Here is a 14,890-nt window from a genome sequence, read left to right as displayed (position 1 = left end):
CTAATGTTGGTATTCCTATTCTGGTAAACATATACATCCAGAATAAATTTTTAAAAAGCTAAAATCTCATTAACAGAAATTATGTGGAAGAAATAACATACACTGTTCCTTCGGATCTTGGCAAAGTCATTTATGCTTAATTCTTAGAGCTGTGACATCGAATACATGGATCTTATTTTTCAATATATAGTAAGAGAAATCTATTAGTGGAGATTGGTATTTAGGGAACTCCTAAAATAAGACATGATAACTAATTTATGGAGTGATTCTAAAATCTAAAATAATTTCTTCCATGTTAGGCGTGGAGGTCATTCTAAAGGGAGTCACAGCGACACCAAAGAGCTCCATGAGTCTTAACAACGGCACCACCAGGGGGTACCATAGGCCAAAAGGAACCAAGTTGTTCTACCCGGGGTGGGTGAGCCAAACTTACATACCAGCCTTCTGTCTTCCTACGGACAGATCCCAATCTTCACATCCACTGCTTTTGCTTCCCCACTCTATGGCTTGTGTCTAATGGCATATTCTGGATTTTCGGCCATTTTTCCCCTGAATGTCTGCCATCCGCCATGGTCACCAAGCCTCCCATTTCCACTTCCTGTCTCCCTCATCTACACCTCCCCTGTCCTCTGCTGCAGACATCAGCCAACTTTACGCCTTTTCTACTTTCACGTACTTCCTTCTCAAATCTCATGCCATTTGCCTCTTCCAGCATGAAAACTGCTGTTTTAAATCAATTATCTTCCACATAACAACATTTTGTATAAGGCCTATAGATAGGGAGAGGGATAGGAATCATAATTTAAGGTTGATTCAGTTGTGTTAAGCTCTGAAAAGTCATTTAGCACTATACATCCAACTTAAAAAAAAAAAAAAAAAAAGACCTCCAGAAGAAAGCTTAAATAAAGCCTGAGGACTAATGCCTATTAATTTCTCAGCAACCCCTATAAATCCATTTCTGCTCTAGTGACCAAAGCTGTAGTTTATTTTATTTTTCCTTATTCTTTACTCCACATCCATACATGTCTACTTTGACACTGCTTCCCATATTTGCCCTCCAATATTTTTCTCTAGGCCAATGCCACATCCTTTAATCTTTCAATCCCATTGATTAAACTATTTTTGCAGCTTTAACTTGGTAATTCACATATCATACAATTTATCCATTTATCCCACGGCTTTTAGTATATTCAGACTCGTGCGACCATCATCACAATCAACTTTCGCACGTTTCACCACCCCAACAAGAAACTCTGTACCTAACGGCAGCCACTGTTCATTCCACACCCTTCCACCTCTACCCCAGGCCCAGGAAACACATAATCTATTTTCTGTCTGTAAAGATGTGGCCATTCTGGACATTTCATTTAAGTAGAATTGCACAATAAATATTCCTTTGTGACTCCCTTCTTTCAGGTAATGATGAGTTTAAAGTTCATCCACACTGTGGCACATAAGAGTATTTCATTCTTTTTCATTGCTGAGTCATACTGTATTGTATGGATACCAAATTTAATGTATCTAGTCACTAGGTGACACGCATTTGGGATGCTTCTCTGTGTTTTGGCTCTTATGAATACTACTACTATGAAGGTTTGTGTACATGTTTTCATTTGGACATAAGTTTTCATCTCTCTTAAGTATTGCTATGGGTTGAACTATTATCCCTCCAAAAAAGATACGTTGAAGTCCTAACCTCAGAATGCGACCTTATTTGGAAACAGGGTCTTTATAGAGGTAGTCAAGTTAAAATGATATCTTTCATCCTACTCTAATATTATGTGTATTCTTACGAAAAGGGGAAATTTGGACAAGAAACAGAGACGCACAGGGAAACACCTAGTGAAGACAGGTCTGCACGGATGCACCTACAAACCAGGGAATGCCGAAGATTGCCAACAAACCCAAGAAGCTAGAAGACGCAAGAAAGGATAGAGAGACCATGACCCCGGCAACACTTTAATTTAGGACTTCCAGCCCCGGGGAACTGTGAGGAAAATTAGTATCTGTTGTTTTAAGCCTTGCAGTTATTGGTACTTCGTTACAGTAGCGCTAGGAAATGAATACAGGTAAATACCTAGCAACAGAATTGGTGGGATCGTATGGTAACCGCAGGTCTAATCTATAGAGAAGCTGACGGATTGTTTTCTACAGCAGCTATACCAAATGATTGTTTTTTGGTAAATTATTAATGGTTTCAAAACCTCCCTCAAATACAGAAAGTAAGCTTTCTATGGGTAACCTTGCCGTCCACAGGTAATTCTCCCTCTACTCTGACCAGGGTGACAGTCTTCTTCACCATTGGCTAAACCTTCCTATTCCCTTCAAAAAAGAACAGTAACAAACAGGGAAATCCTCAGTGCACTAATAGAAGGGAGTATCTAGAATGGGCTCTGGCTGGGGATGCAGAATAATCTTAAAGACATCTAAACCTAAAGACAGTTGAAGAATAAATGGTATTAAATAGCAAGAAATCATTTTTTAAAGGGAGGGTTTCCTAGTTAAGACAGGGGAGAAAAGAGGTTCCTGAAGCAGATGATGGCATCTTCTTTAGGGAAGGGAGCTTGGCCACAGAGAGATCGAAGTCTCGTCTCTGGAACAAGGCAATTGGAGTGGTGGAACAGAATACACCTTTTGGCAGAAACTTCGAAATTCTGAATTTCAGTTTGTTGTTGTCCTAAGAGAAGGCTCAACTCTTCTTCAAACAATAAAGTACTGTAGTCCAATAATGATGAAGTTATTTATCACTTAATCAAATACCTGACTATTCTGAAAGAAAAAGAATAGAAGCCTTTATGTAGTTGAGTAAATAAGATATATACACAAACAGGGTGAGCGCCATGTCTAGCCAATAACATTTTTAATAGCCAATAAAGTCTGTAGAGTTTAGATCTCTGCACAACTAATGGATGCAAGTATTCGAGTAATGATTTGGCTTTTGGCCATGTTATAAAAATCAGGGGCAAAAGCACATGCTAAAAAGTTTACAATAAAATCTCATAAAGATCACTTTGTTTGGTTACCAATAACCTATTTTCACTTATTTCACATACAATGTCAACCTCTTCATTTTTCACAGCCTCATAGAGAAAAGTAAAGCAGAATGGGCAAGGAATGTTAGAGAAATGCATTCTAATATCAGGGGCTAACTACTGCTGGTGCTGTCAGGACAAAGGACGAGGGAGCAGATCACTCAAAAAGCACAAATGCCTGGGATTGCTTAGTGAAGGGAGAAAGGGGAAAGAAGAACCCCCTGTAAGTGTCACAGTGCAATCACTGATGCCCCAAAGTGGTGAGCCCGAGTCCTCAGGGGTTCCTAGTTTACATCAGTTAAGAGGAAGATAACAATATTGTACATTTCAGAATATGTTTAGAACACAACATGAAGTGGTTAAAATAAAATTGAGCCAACTGATTATCTCCAACAGGCAATCCTTTTATTTACCTTCCCCCTAACTTTCTCCCAAACAACGAATAGGCCTGGTCTGGAAAGAAAGAGCTGGAACAAAGGAATTGTTCAAGAAACACAGATCTGCAACACAGGAATAATTGTTTAGAGTTGGAAGAGCATGGGCAAAACTGAAGTCTAGATAATTTTGTTTATCTGGATCGACTCAAATAAATTGACTTTGCATACCATCTCTATAGAAATTAATTCCCTCCCTAGCCTGCTTTTACCTTGCTACAGCAAAAACCTTATTATCCTTTAGATCAATAGTTCTTAAAGTGGAAAACCCCCAAGCAGCAGTAACTGAGCTTCACCTGAAAACACCTTAGAAGTGCAAATTCTCCAACCATACCCCCGGGGCCTACAAATTCAGAAACTTCAAGGATGGGGCCAGCAATCTGGAGTAGACCAAAGTCTCCCTCCAGGGAAATCTGATGCTTGCTAAAGTTTTAGAATCATTGCTTTATATAGTATGAATGTGAAAGGCACAGCGTTTTTGATTTAATAGAACAAAATGATTCTTAAAAGACTGAAATGAGTATGGCAACTAATTTGACAATAACTTTCATATAATTAAAAAAAAAAAAGCCTGAAATGACAAAAGGGAATAGGGCAAGAAAGTCCATTATGTAAATTGTGCTCAGAAACCCTGTCCTTTCTAGATTAAGGTCCAAGCATAACATTTAGCAACCTCTAATAAGTAGTAGCATAAAGATGGTACCTTCCAGATGTTTCAGGAGAGCCCTACTGCTATTTCCATGAGCAGATATCAGAATGGTTTTGCCACTTAAGACTTCAGGAGCAATCCTTTCATTCCAAAAGGGTAGGAGTCTCTCCAGAACATCCTTTAAGCTTTCAGATCGTGGCAGCTGATCGACAGGTACATCGCACACTTTATACCTCCGGTCACTGTAGATTTCATGGTAGAAAGGGTGAGATTCGTCAATGGGTGGTGGGGTCACATTGTAACTTCTCCTCCAGAGCCTCACTTGTTCTTCACCGTGATTCAAAGCCATCTGCTCCCTGTTGAGACCGATCAAAGCTCCATAGTGACGTTCGTTTAGACGCCACGAGCTTTCCACCGGAACCCATTCCTGCCCCAGCTCTTCCAGGATCAGCCAGGCTGTGTGGATGGACCGATTAAGGATGGACGTGAATACGAGATCAAACTCAAAGTTTAGTGCTTTGAGTTGCTTCCCACAGTTCCGAGCTTCCTCCATTCCTTCACTGTTAAGTTTCTGATCCACCCAGCTACAAAACCGATTCTCTTTATTCCAAGCGCCCTCTCCATGTCTTAACATAATCAGTTTGTACTTGGACATACTGATGGCTGAGCTCGCCTAGCACTTTCAAATGGGTTCAATGGCAGCAAGACATCTAGAAAGAGAAGAAACAAAAAGTATGTTATGGTCTTCATTCAACCGACTACCTGAACTTTACAACATACACACTATGGCACATTATACAGATAATTAATTACAGGGAGCCTAGTCGATTTGAATTTTCTGACAGCTAGACAATATCTTAATTGTATGATGTAAAATGACAGGACATGTCATTCTAATGGCATGCTGCGTTTCCACCAGATAAAAAGGCAGTCTGTGCTTACAGAAGAGAGGATTTACTAGAATGAGTTATAGATGTCTGAAAGTATGACTAGTAGCTGGGAACTCCCAGCTCCTAGCAGCTGACTCCAGGTTGAAGGCATCCTTCTCACTTTGTTTTTCCCCTGGTGGAAAAAGAATATTTACCAGTGTCACCTTATTATAGAAGTTAAACATGGTAATTCAATGAACCACCACATCTGCTTGGTATGTAAATCACTAATGGGTGGCAACTCGCTCTTCAATGCCACAGGCGACACTACATATAAGAAAATCTACGGTCCAACGTTCAAACAACACCAAAAGTGATTTAAAACAACATTAACACTGAATACGGTACTCACCTAAATAATCTCTCACCTGCCCCCAAAACAACGCTCGGCAGGCATAAATCCTGATGCAAAAAAGCTATCAAATGCAAGCAGCTGTAGAAGAGATGCTGCCTGTAGAAAGAGATTAGCGGGAGCAGGTCTGAAGAAGTGACAGGAAGCACGCTGATAAGGAGGCCCCGCCCCCTCCTGCCCAAATCTTAGGCTGCCCTGCACACACCGGCCGCATCTCAGCGGGAGAAGAATCTGGTGAAGTGGGACAGACAACCTTACAGTGTTTCTGAATTCCCTAAGTTAGGCTGCTGGCCCCAAGGTCTGCTGGGCCCACTCCGTCCCCTGGAGAATCTGCTGTTCCGGCTGCATCAGCTTGCCCTCACCCTCCTTGCAGTGGACATATGTATACCGACAAACACTGCCCGCCTTGCATGCCCAGGCTCTCCACTTCCACCCCAGGGTTTTCCACACTGGGGACTAAAAATGATATGAACATCGGGGCCTGGTCTCCTGCCGTTCTTGCAACTTCCATGAAATGGGAGATTTTCTGGCCCACTTAATCCGTGATTCACCCACAGTTACATAACAGTGACAAAGTTAACTGGAATCTAGGTATCTAGTTTCTTCCTTTCTTTAGTAATTTCCAGAGATTCTGAAGGGGAATAAAAACCCTTTAAAACAAGGCTTCATCTCACTGCAGGAGAAGGTAAACTGATGGGGCCCTGAGGGAAGAAGCAGATGGAGGTAATCTGCAAGTAGCTGAAAGACCAGGGTCGTCAGGTTTATGACACCCCTTTCTGGTCAAGCATCAGGTTTGAAGCTTTAGTGCATGTGAAACAGGAAGCATCTGGAAGAGACTGGGCTCGGGCGAAGGTACATCAGACAGCTGAGAATTTCTGGAGGAAGAGGGATGATTCTACCCTCAGCCCAGAGGGGCATGAGGTTGGCGGAAGAACAGAGAATGGGATGACACACATCTGGGCAGTGTTTTGCTGTGTGATCACTGGTGCCCAGAAGCAGAATAATCACGAAGCTAATGAGCTCAAATTTCAGGATCCTTCACTTGAACAAACCCCGTCTAAGGCACGGGGAGAGACCAAATAATGAATGTGTGGGCGTGTGTGTATGTGTGTGTGTTTAATTTGCAAAAGAAGACGTTTTTATATTGTTTCTTCAAAGAGCCCCAATTCACCAAGTACTAGAAACTTCTGTCAGATCAAAAACTAGACCCACCCTCCTGTAACATTTATTGTTTTGTTTTTTGATGCTGGTAGAGAAGGGAATGGAGAAAAGAGAGGCTATCAAGTGTTCCTCCACCCCAACCCTCACTTTGTCGTGTCAAGCAAGAAGCCTCCTTATGCTAATAAAGCTGTTTTCCCTTTAAATGAATAAGGGTATGATGGGGTGCCTGGGAGGTTCAGTCAGTTGAGCCTCTGACTCTTGATTTCGGCTCAGGTCATGATCCTAGGGTCACAGGATTGAGCCCTGCATCAAGCCCCACATTGGGCTCTGTGCTGAGTGTGGAGCCTGCTTAAGATTCTCTCTCCTTCCCTCTCTCTCTCTCTCCCCCTCTGCTCCTCTCCCCTGTTCACGCTCTCTCTCTCCCTCTGCCCTTCTCCCCTGCTCATACTCTCTCTCTCTCTCCCTCTAAAATATATTTTTAAAAAAGGGTAGGATGGACAAATTCTGTAGGCAAAAGCACTTCTCCACTGCCTTTGATTATGAACTATACCAAGAGAACAAAAAATATATATGGCAGTAACATCATGAACATTCAGGCACTTACCACCAAGCTTGCAGTATTTTAATCTGCTATATTTGCTTACTCTGTTTAAGAAATAAAACAATTTCTGTTCCCCCCACCCCCAATACATATCTATCTATCTATCTATCTATCTATCTATCTATCTATCTATAGAGAGAGAGAGCGAGCAGAGAAACAGTACCACAGCCACAAAGACTACACCCCTCCCTCCCTCTGGTGTACAGGGGTGAACATAGGACAAAGTACAGATTAGTGCATCTATCTTGGGTAAATAAAGTCACTTCCTTCTTTCCTCCTTGCTGCTATCAACTGACTTCCCATTTAATTAACTACTGAATATTTACAGGGGAGCTGCTGAGGTTTAAAGTTTAAGATTTTAATCATCATGGGAGCTGGTATACCAAGTGTTTACCAACAAACACACAAACACACACACTGAGCCACAGGCATGATGGGAACCATGGAAAACTGTAGAGAGCATATGTGCTTCTCTGATGGACGTGGCTCTTGTGCAGATGGACAGAGCTTTTGTATAACTTGGTCTCACTGAACTAAGGGTCCCATTCTTACAACCTTTCTGGAGAATACACAGAAGAAGGGACTCCTCAAAGCAAACACTGGAGAGACTGCAATACTTCGAGTCAGACCACAGAGAACCTGGGGACTCAGTTTTGTCTTTAGGGTAAATAAATGTCTTCTTTAAAAAACATAAAAATGGTCATTTCAGGGGGTGCCTGGGTGGCTCAGTCAGTGAAGTGTCTGACTTCGGCTCAGGTCATGATCTCACGGCTCCTGAGTTCAAGCCCCACGTCAGGCTCTGTGCTGACAGCTCGGAGCCTGGAGCCTGTTTCGGATTCTGTGTCTCCCCCTTTCTCTCTCCTCCTCCCCTTATAGCACTCTGTCTCTCTCTCAAAAATAAATAAACATTAAAAAAAATTTTTTTAAATGGTCATTTCAGCTCCTAAAAGTTCATATAAAAATAAAAGGAGTAGCTACTACCTCGCTGCTCCAGGGGTTCCTGGATCTTCCAATTTTCAAAAACACCAGAAATGCACATTAAAAACAACTGTAGTGAGAAAGAGAGAGAATGGGGGGGGGTTGTGAGCAGGGGAGGGACAGAGGGGGAGAGGGGGAGAGGGAGAGAGAGAGGGGCGGCGGGGGAAGAATCTTAAGCAGGCTCCACACTCAGTGCAGAGCCTGACATGGAGTTCAATCCCACAACCCTGGGATCATGACCTGAGCCAAAATCAAGAGTCGAACACCCGACCAACTGAGCCACCCAGGTGCCCCAGAAATGCACAGTTTTATGTGAAATCTGATATTAATACTGGTGACTAATTTAAATACATTTTAGAAACATGAACTAAACGAAATGTGTCTGGAGGCCAGTTTGAGTCTGCTAACATATGCACCATAACTTACAGGGAAATCTCCAGGCCACAGATGAATGAAGAGGCCGCCATACCCCAGGAGAAGGTCAGTCCCCCAGCCTCCAGGCTCCAATCCCAGCTTTCCTCTGCTTTGTCCAACACCCTCTAACCCCCACATGTGCTGGGCTCCTTGTCCCTGACCCTTCTTCACCAAAGCCTGGGCCAGTGCCCTGAAGAGCCTCAGCTCTGTAATCAAACTTCCACTCAACTTTGGACTCTTCCTGGAATGCTTCGGCCAGCTCTGAGCTTTAACCATGCTGAAAATGAACTGAAAGCAAAACTACCTCTTCCAGGTGTCTGCTTCTCCCTTGACTCGGGGGTGTTTGGGCCTAAAGTCCTGGGGCACGGGTAGGTGACGGGCAGGGTCCTGCGCCCTTTCAATCCTGACCAAATGCCTCCATGCCCACCATCTTTTGGGGAGGGGAGAAGCTTTGACTTTGAGAGTCTTGATATATTCAGATGTAGCTCTCTTGCCTTCATTTATTAACTGCAAACTTCCTGAAAAGTGAGCACCCTATTTAAAATCCTCAATCACTTCCTGTTGGTCTTAGGATAAAGTCCAAAATCCTGAACATGACTTGCAAGGCTTTGGTTTTCTCTTATTTCCTTGAGCATGCCATGTTCTTTCTTGCTTCAGGACCCCTGCACACACTGTACCCTACCCAGAACCCTCGCCCTGCATCCCCTCCCCTCCACTGCCACTTTGGTCCCACCCAGCTTGAGGTAACCTCTAGTCACCCTTTAGATCGGCTGTGTCAATCACAATATGCTGCAAGCCACATATATAATTTTAGATTTCTTAAAATTCATATTAAAAAGGGAAAAGAAATAAATGCAATTAATTTTAATAATATACCTTATTGAGGGGCACCCGAGTGGCTCAGTCGGTTGAGTGCCCAACTCTTGGTTTTGGCTTAGGTCATAATCTCACAGTTTTGTGGGTTCAAGCCCCTCATCAGGCTCTGTGCTGACAGTGCAGAGCCTGTTTGGGATTCTCTCTCCTCCCCTCTCTCTGCCCCTCCCCGACTCATGCTGTCTCTTCTTCCTTGAAATAAATAAACTCAAAAAAATAATATATTTTATTTAACCTTATAGAATCAAAATACTATTCCAACATACAATCTATATAAAAGTATTAATGGGGTATTTTACATTCTTTTGTTTCATAGTAGGTCTTTGAAACCTGATACGTATTTATACTTATAGCACGTCTCAATTTGCACCAGCCACATTTCAAAGGCTCAAGAGCCACATGTGACCAGTGGCTACCAAACGGATCAGAACAGCTTTAGAGCTTAAATGTTATTTCCTCTAGGCCAATCACTCTCAAACTTGAATGTACATGAGAATCACCAACAGAAGTGGTTAAAACAGAGTGCTGGGCCTCACTTCCAAGGCCTGACTGACCACATCTGGGCGGGCCTGAGAATCTGTATTTCTAACAAGTTCCCACATGATGCTGACATCCTGCCAGTTTGAGGACCATGCTTTGAGAACCTCTGCTCTAGGCAGACTTCTCTACCCTTCCCTTTCACCCATTGGGAAGTGGACAGTCCTGCTTGGAAAACACTCGTGAAGCACCCTGCTCTACAACACTGCATACAGCTGTGATGGGTCACTTGTGACAGATTACTTGTCCAGCATCTGGGTGCCCTATTAGACTGTGAACTGTATCACGGCAGGTGCTACTTGCCCTATCTCTGGAATCTAGCGTGACACTTGACATACGACACACACAAGGTACTTAGTAAGGAGCTGTGTTGATTGACTTGAAGTCAGTTTGACAGGGGTGATTACATTGTGCTTAATGAGCCTAAGGCCTGACCGTTTTAGCGGTAACTTCCAAAGTAAAAACCACTCAGTTGGCAGGCCCGAGGGGTTAGGAAGCCTTAATTCAAGAATCACAGTGTATTTAGTGGCAAAGCCAAAGCCGATAACAATCATCCATTACACTTCTGTGTCCTTGACAGTTTAATATATTCATGAATGGTCATAATCTCCAGAAAGAAGAGACTCCAACTGACCATATTATACCATCTGTTAAGTAACTGGAATTCAAATAAAAACTTGAAAAAAAAAAAAAAAAACAACAAGCAACCAACCAACAAACAACTAAGTGGCAAATTGGAACGACAATCCACGCCTTCTGCCTCCAATGCCTGTGCTCCTTCTTCTCACCACTAGAGACTTCAGGGTCTGGGTTTTTTGAGTATCTAGGCTCCACTTGGCTTCACTTCACAGGAGCATCTCCAGTCACAACTTGTCCGTCCAAACCCAGGCAGTCATTTCATAAAACGCATAGAAACAAGGTGAGTATAAAGAAGGGCTCAGCTTATGACTGCTCGAGAAAAACCTCAAGGTACAAAGTCAAGTGGGCAATTTAGAGGGGTGCCATACTATGAATATATACTCCCCACTCTAAAATGAAAAATTATTATTTTTTTTTAAATCAAGCTTTGTTTTTTGTGTTGTGTTTGGTAAAGCTAACCACTCTGGAGTTGGTTCTTAAGGTTCCTTATGTATCCCTTGGCAAGGGTTACCAGCACCTGAATTAAGCACCAATTTTAGTCAATGATTTACTTCATTCCAAAAAGGGCCACACAGGTCACTGAATTAGCATATCCCAGGGTTTCTTCCTTTTTATTTTTATTGTTTTTTTTTTAACATTTATTTATTATTGAGAGACAGAGCGTGAGCAGGGGAGGACTAGAGAGAGGGGGAAACACAGAATCTGAAGCAGGCCCCAGGCTCTGAGCTCTCAGCACAGAGCCCGATGCGGGACTCAAACCCACAAACTCCAAGATCATGACCTGAGCCGAAGTCGGTCGCTTAACCAACTGAGCCACCCAGGCGTCCCTCTTCCTTTTTAAAGTATGGTAAAGCTGAAAGAAAAACTTACTAAACAAATAGATCTTTTATATGCTTCTGTGTCTCCCCTTCTCACCCCTTCCTATTCACTGTTTCCCCGCCTTCTGGCCAATACTTATTTAGTTCTCGGACACCTAACCTGTGCCTTGACCACTCGACTGAACTGGTCTCTCAAAAAACTGCTAACTAGTCATTTCTTACTAAGTGAAACCATCTTCTCGCAGGACTCACACCACTTTGGTCCCTCTGAAACTGACTACTTCAATCAAGGGGGTACAATTATTCTAAGATTTTGGGGCTGCATTTCTCTCAGCTCTTCTATTGTTACATCCTTATCTCGAGTCGCTGTATTTTCCTACCCACCATTAATAGTACCATGATGATGAAGACAGCATGTGGTATCACAGCAGCTAATATTCATAGAGGGCTCACCATGTGATTTGGGACTATTTGAATCCTCAACCACCATTCTATGGAGAAGATTCTAGGACTACTCCCATTTTACAGATGCAGAAACTTAGGAGGAAAGGTCAACTTGCCCAAAGTGACACAGATTGTAAATGGCAGGGCTGGCAATCAGTCTCAGACAGGCTGGACCCCAACGCCTATCTTTACGCCTAGAACCACTCTTGACAAACCACGTTGACATCCGAGGCTCTCCTCAGTCCTTGGAAACCCAACTTTTCTCACTACTTTAATCACATTAAAATGGATGATTTACAAATTGACAGCCCCAAATATTCATCAGTCTCCCCAGTCTAGTCAATTAATTCATTCTTTAAACATGTGTCGCAACCACCACCTGAGCATGACATAATGCTAGGACTATGAGGAGTATAGGATCCAACACAGATTATGTCTTCAAGGAACTGATGGGGAAAAAAGGATGTGTGTGTGTGTGTGTGTGTGTGTGTGTGTGTGTGTGTGTGTGTATCACTAAGGCAGAAAGTCATCCACACCATGAGAAAGCCATTCATAAGGGAGATAAAAAAAGGAAGGATTATTTCTGAGTAAGGCTCATGGACATGGCACTATTTAACCTAGATTTGGAAAGATGTTCAAGACTCAGACTTATAAAACAAGGAAAAGGAACTCGAGCCTAAGGGTATAATGAGTAGAAGCAAGGGAACGGGTACATATGGAGAATGGTGAGCCATTCAAACCGGATGGAGTATAGATAGTGTGACCACATTTCCTGCTTTGCCTAGAACAGTCTTGCTTTAGGCCTGTTTCCCCCACGTAATCATTATAGGGCCCGTTTCACACTTGAGTGTCCCATTTGGAAGATTTTATGATCTCTATCCTAAGTATAGGGTCTAACAAGGAAGTAGGAGGAGATTAGCCTGAAAGATAAGACTGAATAGTGGCCCCAGAAAGGTCTTGTGCAAAGAAGATAGGTTCTTCCATAAGTATTGGGACATCACTAAAATAAGTATGTGTATTTTAGGAGGATCAGGCAGCACTTACAAACACAGAATGAGATGGGAAAAACCACTGATAGGAAAACCTGAGAGGCCTTTGCAAGGATTCTGGTAATGTAGATAATGGAGACCTGGACCAGGATAATGGCTGTTGAGATGCGATGAAGGAGATGAACGTGAAAGACAGTACAGCTTAGCTGAGGTGTTGGCAACTTTTTTTGTAAAAGGCCAAACAGTAAACATTTTAGGCTCCGTGGGCTATCTGGCTTCTCTTTCAGTTACTCAGTTCTGCCACTGTAGCTGATAGCAGCCATAGACAGGTCATAAATGAATAAATGAAGCTTTAGTCCAATAAAATTTTATGTGTGGACACTGAAATTAGAATTTTATATAATTTTCATCCATGTGAACTATTGTCATCGTTTGACTTATTTCAACGAGTAAATGAGGTAAAAACTATTCAGAGCTTGTGGGCTGTACAAAAACAGGGAGTAGACCAGAAGGCCTTACTTTGCCAATCCCTGGCCTAGCTGGATATCATATTCAGATCTACTAATCATATCAGCATTTTGAACCTTTAAGCATCCTGTCATGGGATAATCTCAGAATTATTAAATCACCTGATTTTATTCTTGGCCAGAACTGCAAGTACCTTGAGGAATGAAATCCCATTCATAATTGTTTTTATTCCTCACAGAAGACAATACTGAACTCATTTAAATCAGTCTGAGGAGCTTACTTTTGCTTAATTCACGTAATTCATAACGGGTCCAAGGTAAAGTTAGAGAGAAGACGTATTCATGGTAGTAAGCAACTTCAAAAATAGGTCATTTTGACATGCTTTACTTTTCTTAGACTATCGTCTTCATAAATTGCCACAGTGTCTCACACTTCAGGTGAATGTACACTTGCTCGGGAATACAAGCTTAGCAATTGGCCCGGCAGTAAATCGACAGGTGATTCAAAGGAAACACGCTATGCAGGTGACATCTTTTCAAAGACTTTTCACTACGTGTAGGCATAGAAATTCCACCTAAATCGCTTGTAGAGCCAAAAAAATATTCTTTCCATAAATGCCACCATAAAATTGAAGTTATGTTATTTATTTTCAAATGTTTATTTTTTTTAAGGGAGAAACAGAGAGAGACAGAGAGACAGAGAGAGGGGGAGACACAGGATCTGAAGCAGGCTCCAGGCTCTGAGCTGCCAGCACAGAGCCTGCTGCGGGGCTTGAACCCACAAACCGTGAGATCATGACCTGAGCTGAAGTCAGATGCTTAACCGGCTGAGCCCCTATTTATTTATTTTTTTAGACTCAGCATCCTTTCAGCAAGGCAAGCCTGGAGAGAGCAGGCAGGTAGGGGACTGGTGCAAACACATGGCCCTGCATTTACTGAGGTTACTACTACAATATTTCCAGGACCTCTAGGTAGTTTCAACAAATGTAGCACAACAATCTTGCTGCTGCCTCCTACTCCTGCCTTTCATTAAAGCATATAATTTCACTCACCTCCCCCGCCAACCCCAATAACTGACGCTCGTTCCGTCTTCCAAACTAATGCTCCTGAGACGTTGCTGCCTCCCTTCCTCAGGTGTTTGAAAAGTAATGATGTCTAATACTCTAGCATAACAACTCATGAATGGGTGGGGAAAATTACAGGCTAAAGACCAGTCTAAAAACTTAGTTTGTTTTCTGCTTCCAAAAACTGAGGAAGAAATGTGATCAGTGATATCATGTTGAGGTAACATAAAAATAATGGATACAGAAGGGCACCTGGGTGGCTCAGTCAGTTAAGTGTCTGATTTTGGCTCAGGTCATGATCTCACAGTTCGTGAGTTTGAGCCCTGCGTAGGGCTCTGTACTGACAGTACGGAGCCTGCTTGGGATTCTCTCCTTTCCTCTCTCTCTACCCCTCCCTGACTCCTTCTCTCTTGCTCTTTCTCTCAAAATAAATAAATAAACTTAAAAAAAAAAAAAGGGATACAGAGTCAGGGTTGCTTTGATCAAAAGATTACTCTTAATTATTAGCT

General features: G+C 42.4%; 1 protein-coding gene across 2 annotated transcripts in view; it reads right to left on the bottom strand.

Annotated features, from left to right (window-relative positions):
* The window catches only part of BPGM (bisphosphoglycerate mutase), a 28,096-nt gene that overhangs the window by 9,746 nt on the left and 3,460 nt on the right, over nt 1-14,890 (bottom strand). The window contains exons 1-2 of one of the 2 annotated variants that reach the window (XM_030308477.1): nt 5,397-5,417; nt 4,170-4,825 (exon numbers count right to left, since the gene is read on the bottom strand). In XM_030308477.1, the coding sequence (XP_030164337.1) occupies nt 4,170-4,770 (601 nt within the window). In that variant the 5' untranslated portion in view covers nt 4,771-4,825; nt 5,397-5,417. Of the gene's footprint in view, nt 1-4,169; nt 4,826-5,396; nt 5,418-14,890 lie in introns of those variants that run through there. The other variant, XM_030308475.1, reaches the window with a different exon arrangement.

Source organism: Lynx canadensis, chromosome A2, assembly GCF_007474595.2.
Source record: "Lynx canadensis isolate LIC74 chromosome A2, mLynCan4.pri.v2, whole genome shotgun sequence".
NCBI classification, from domain to species: domain Eukaryota; kingdom Metazoa; phylum Chordata; class Mammalia; order Carnivora; family Felidae; genus Lynx; species Lynx canadensis.
Note: the sequence above shows the minus strand (reverse complement) of the source record. Positions and strands in the feature narration are given on the sequence as shown.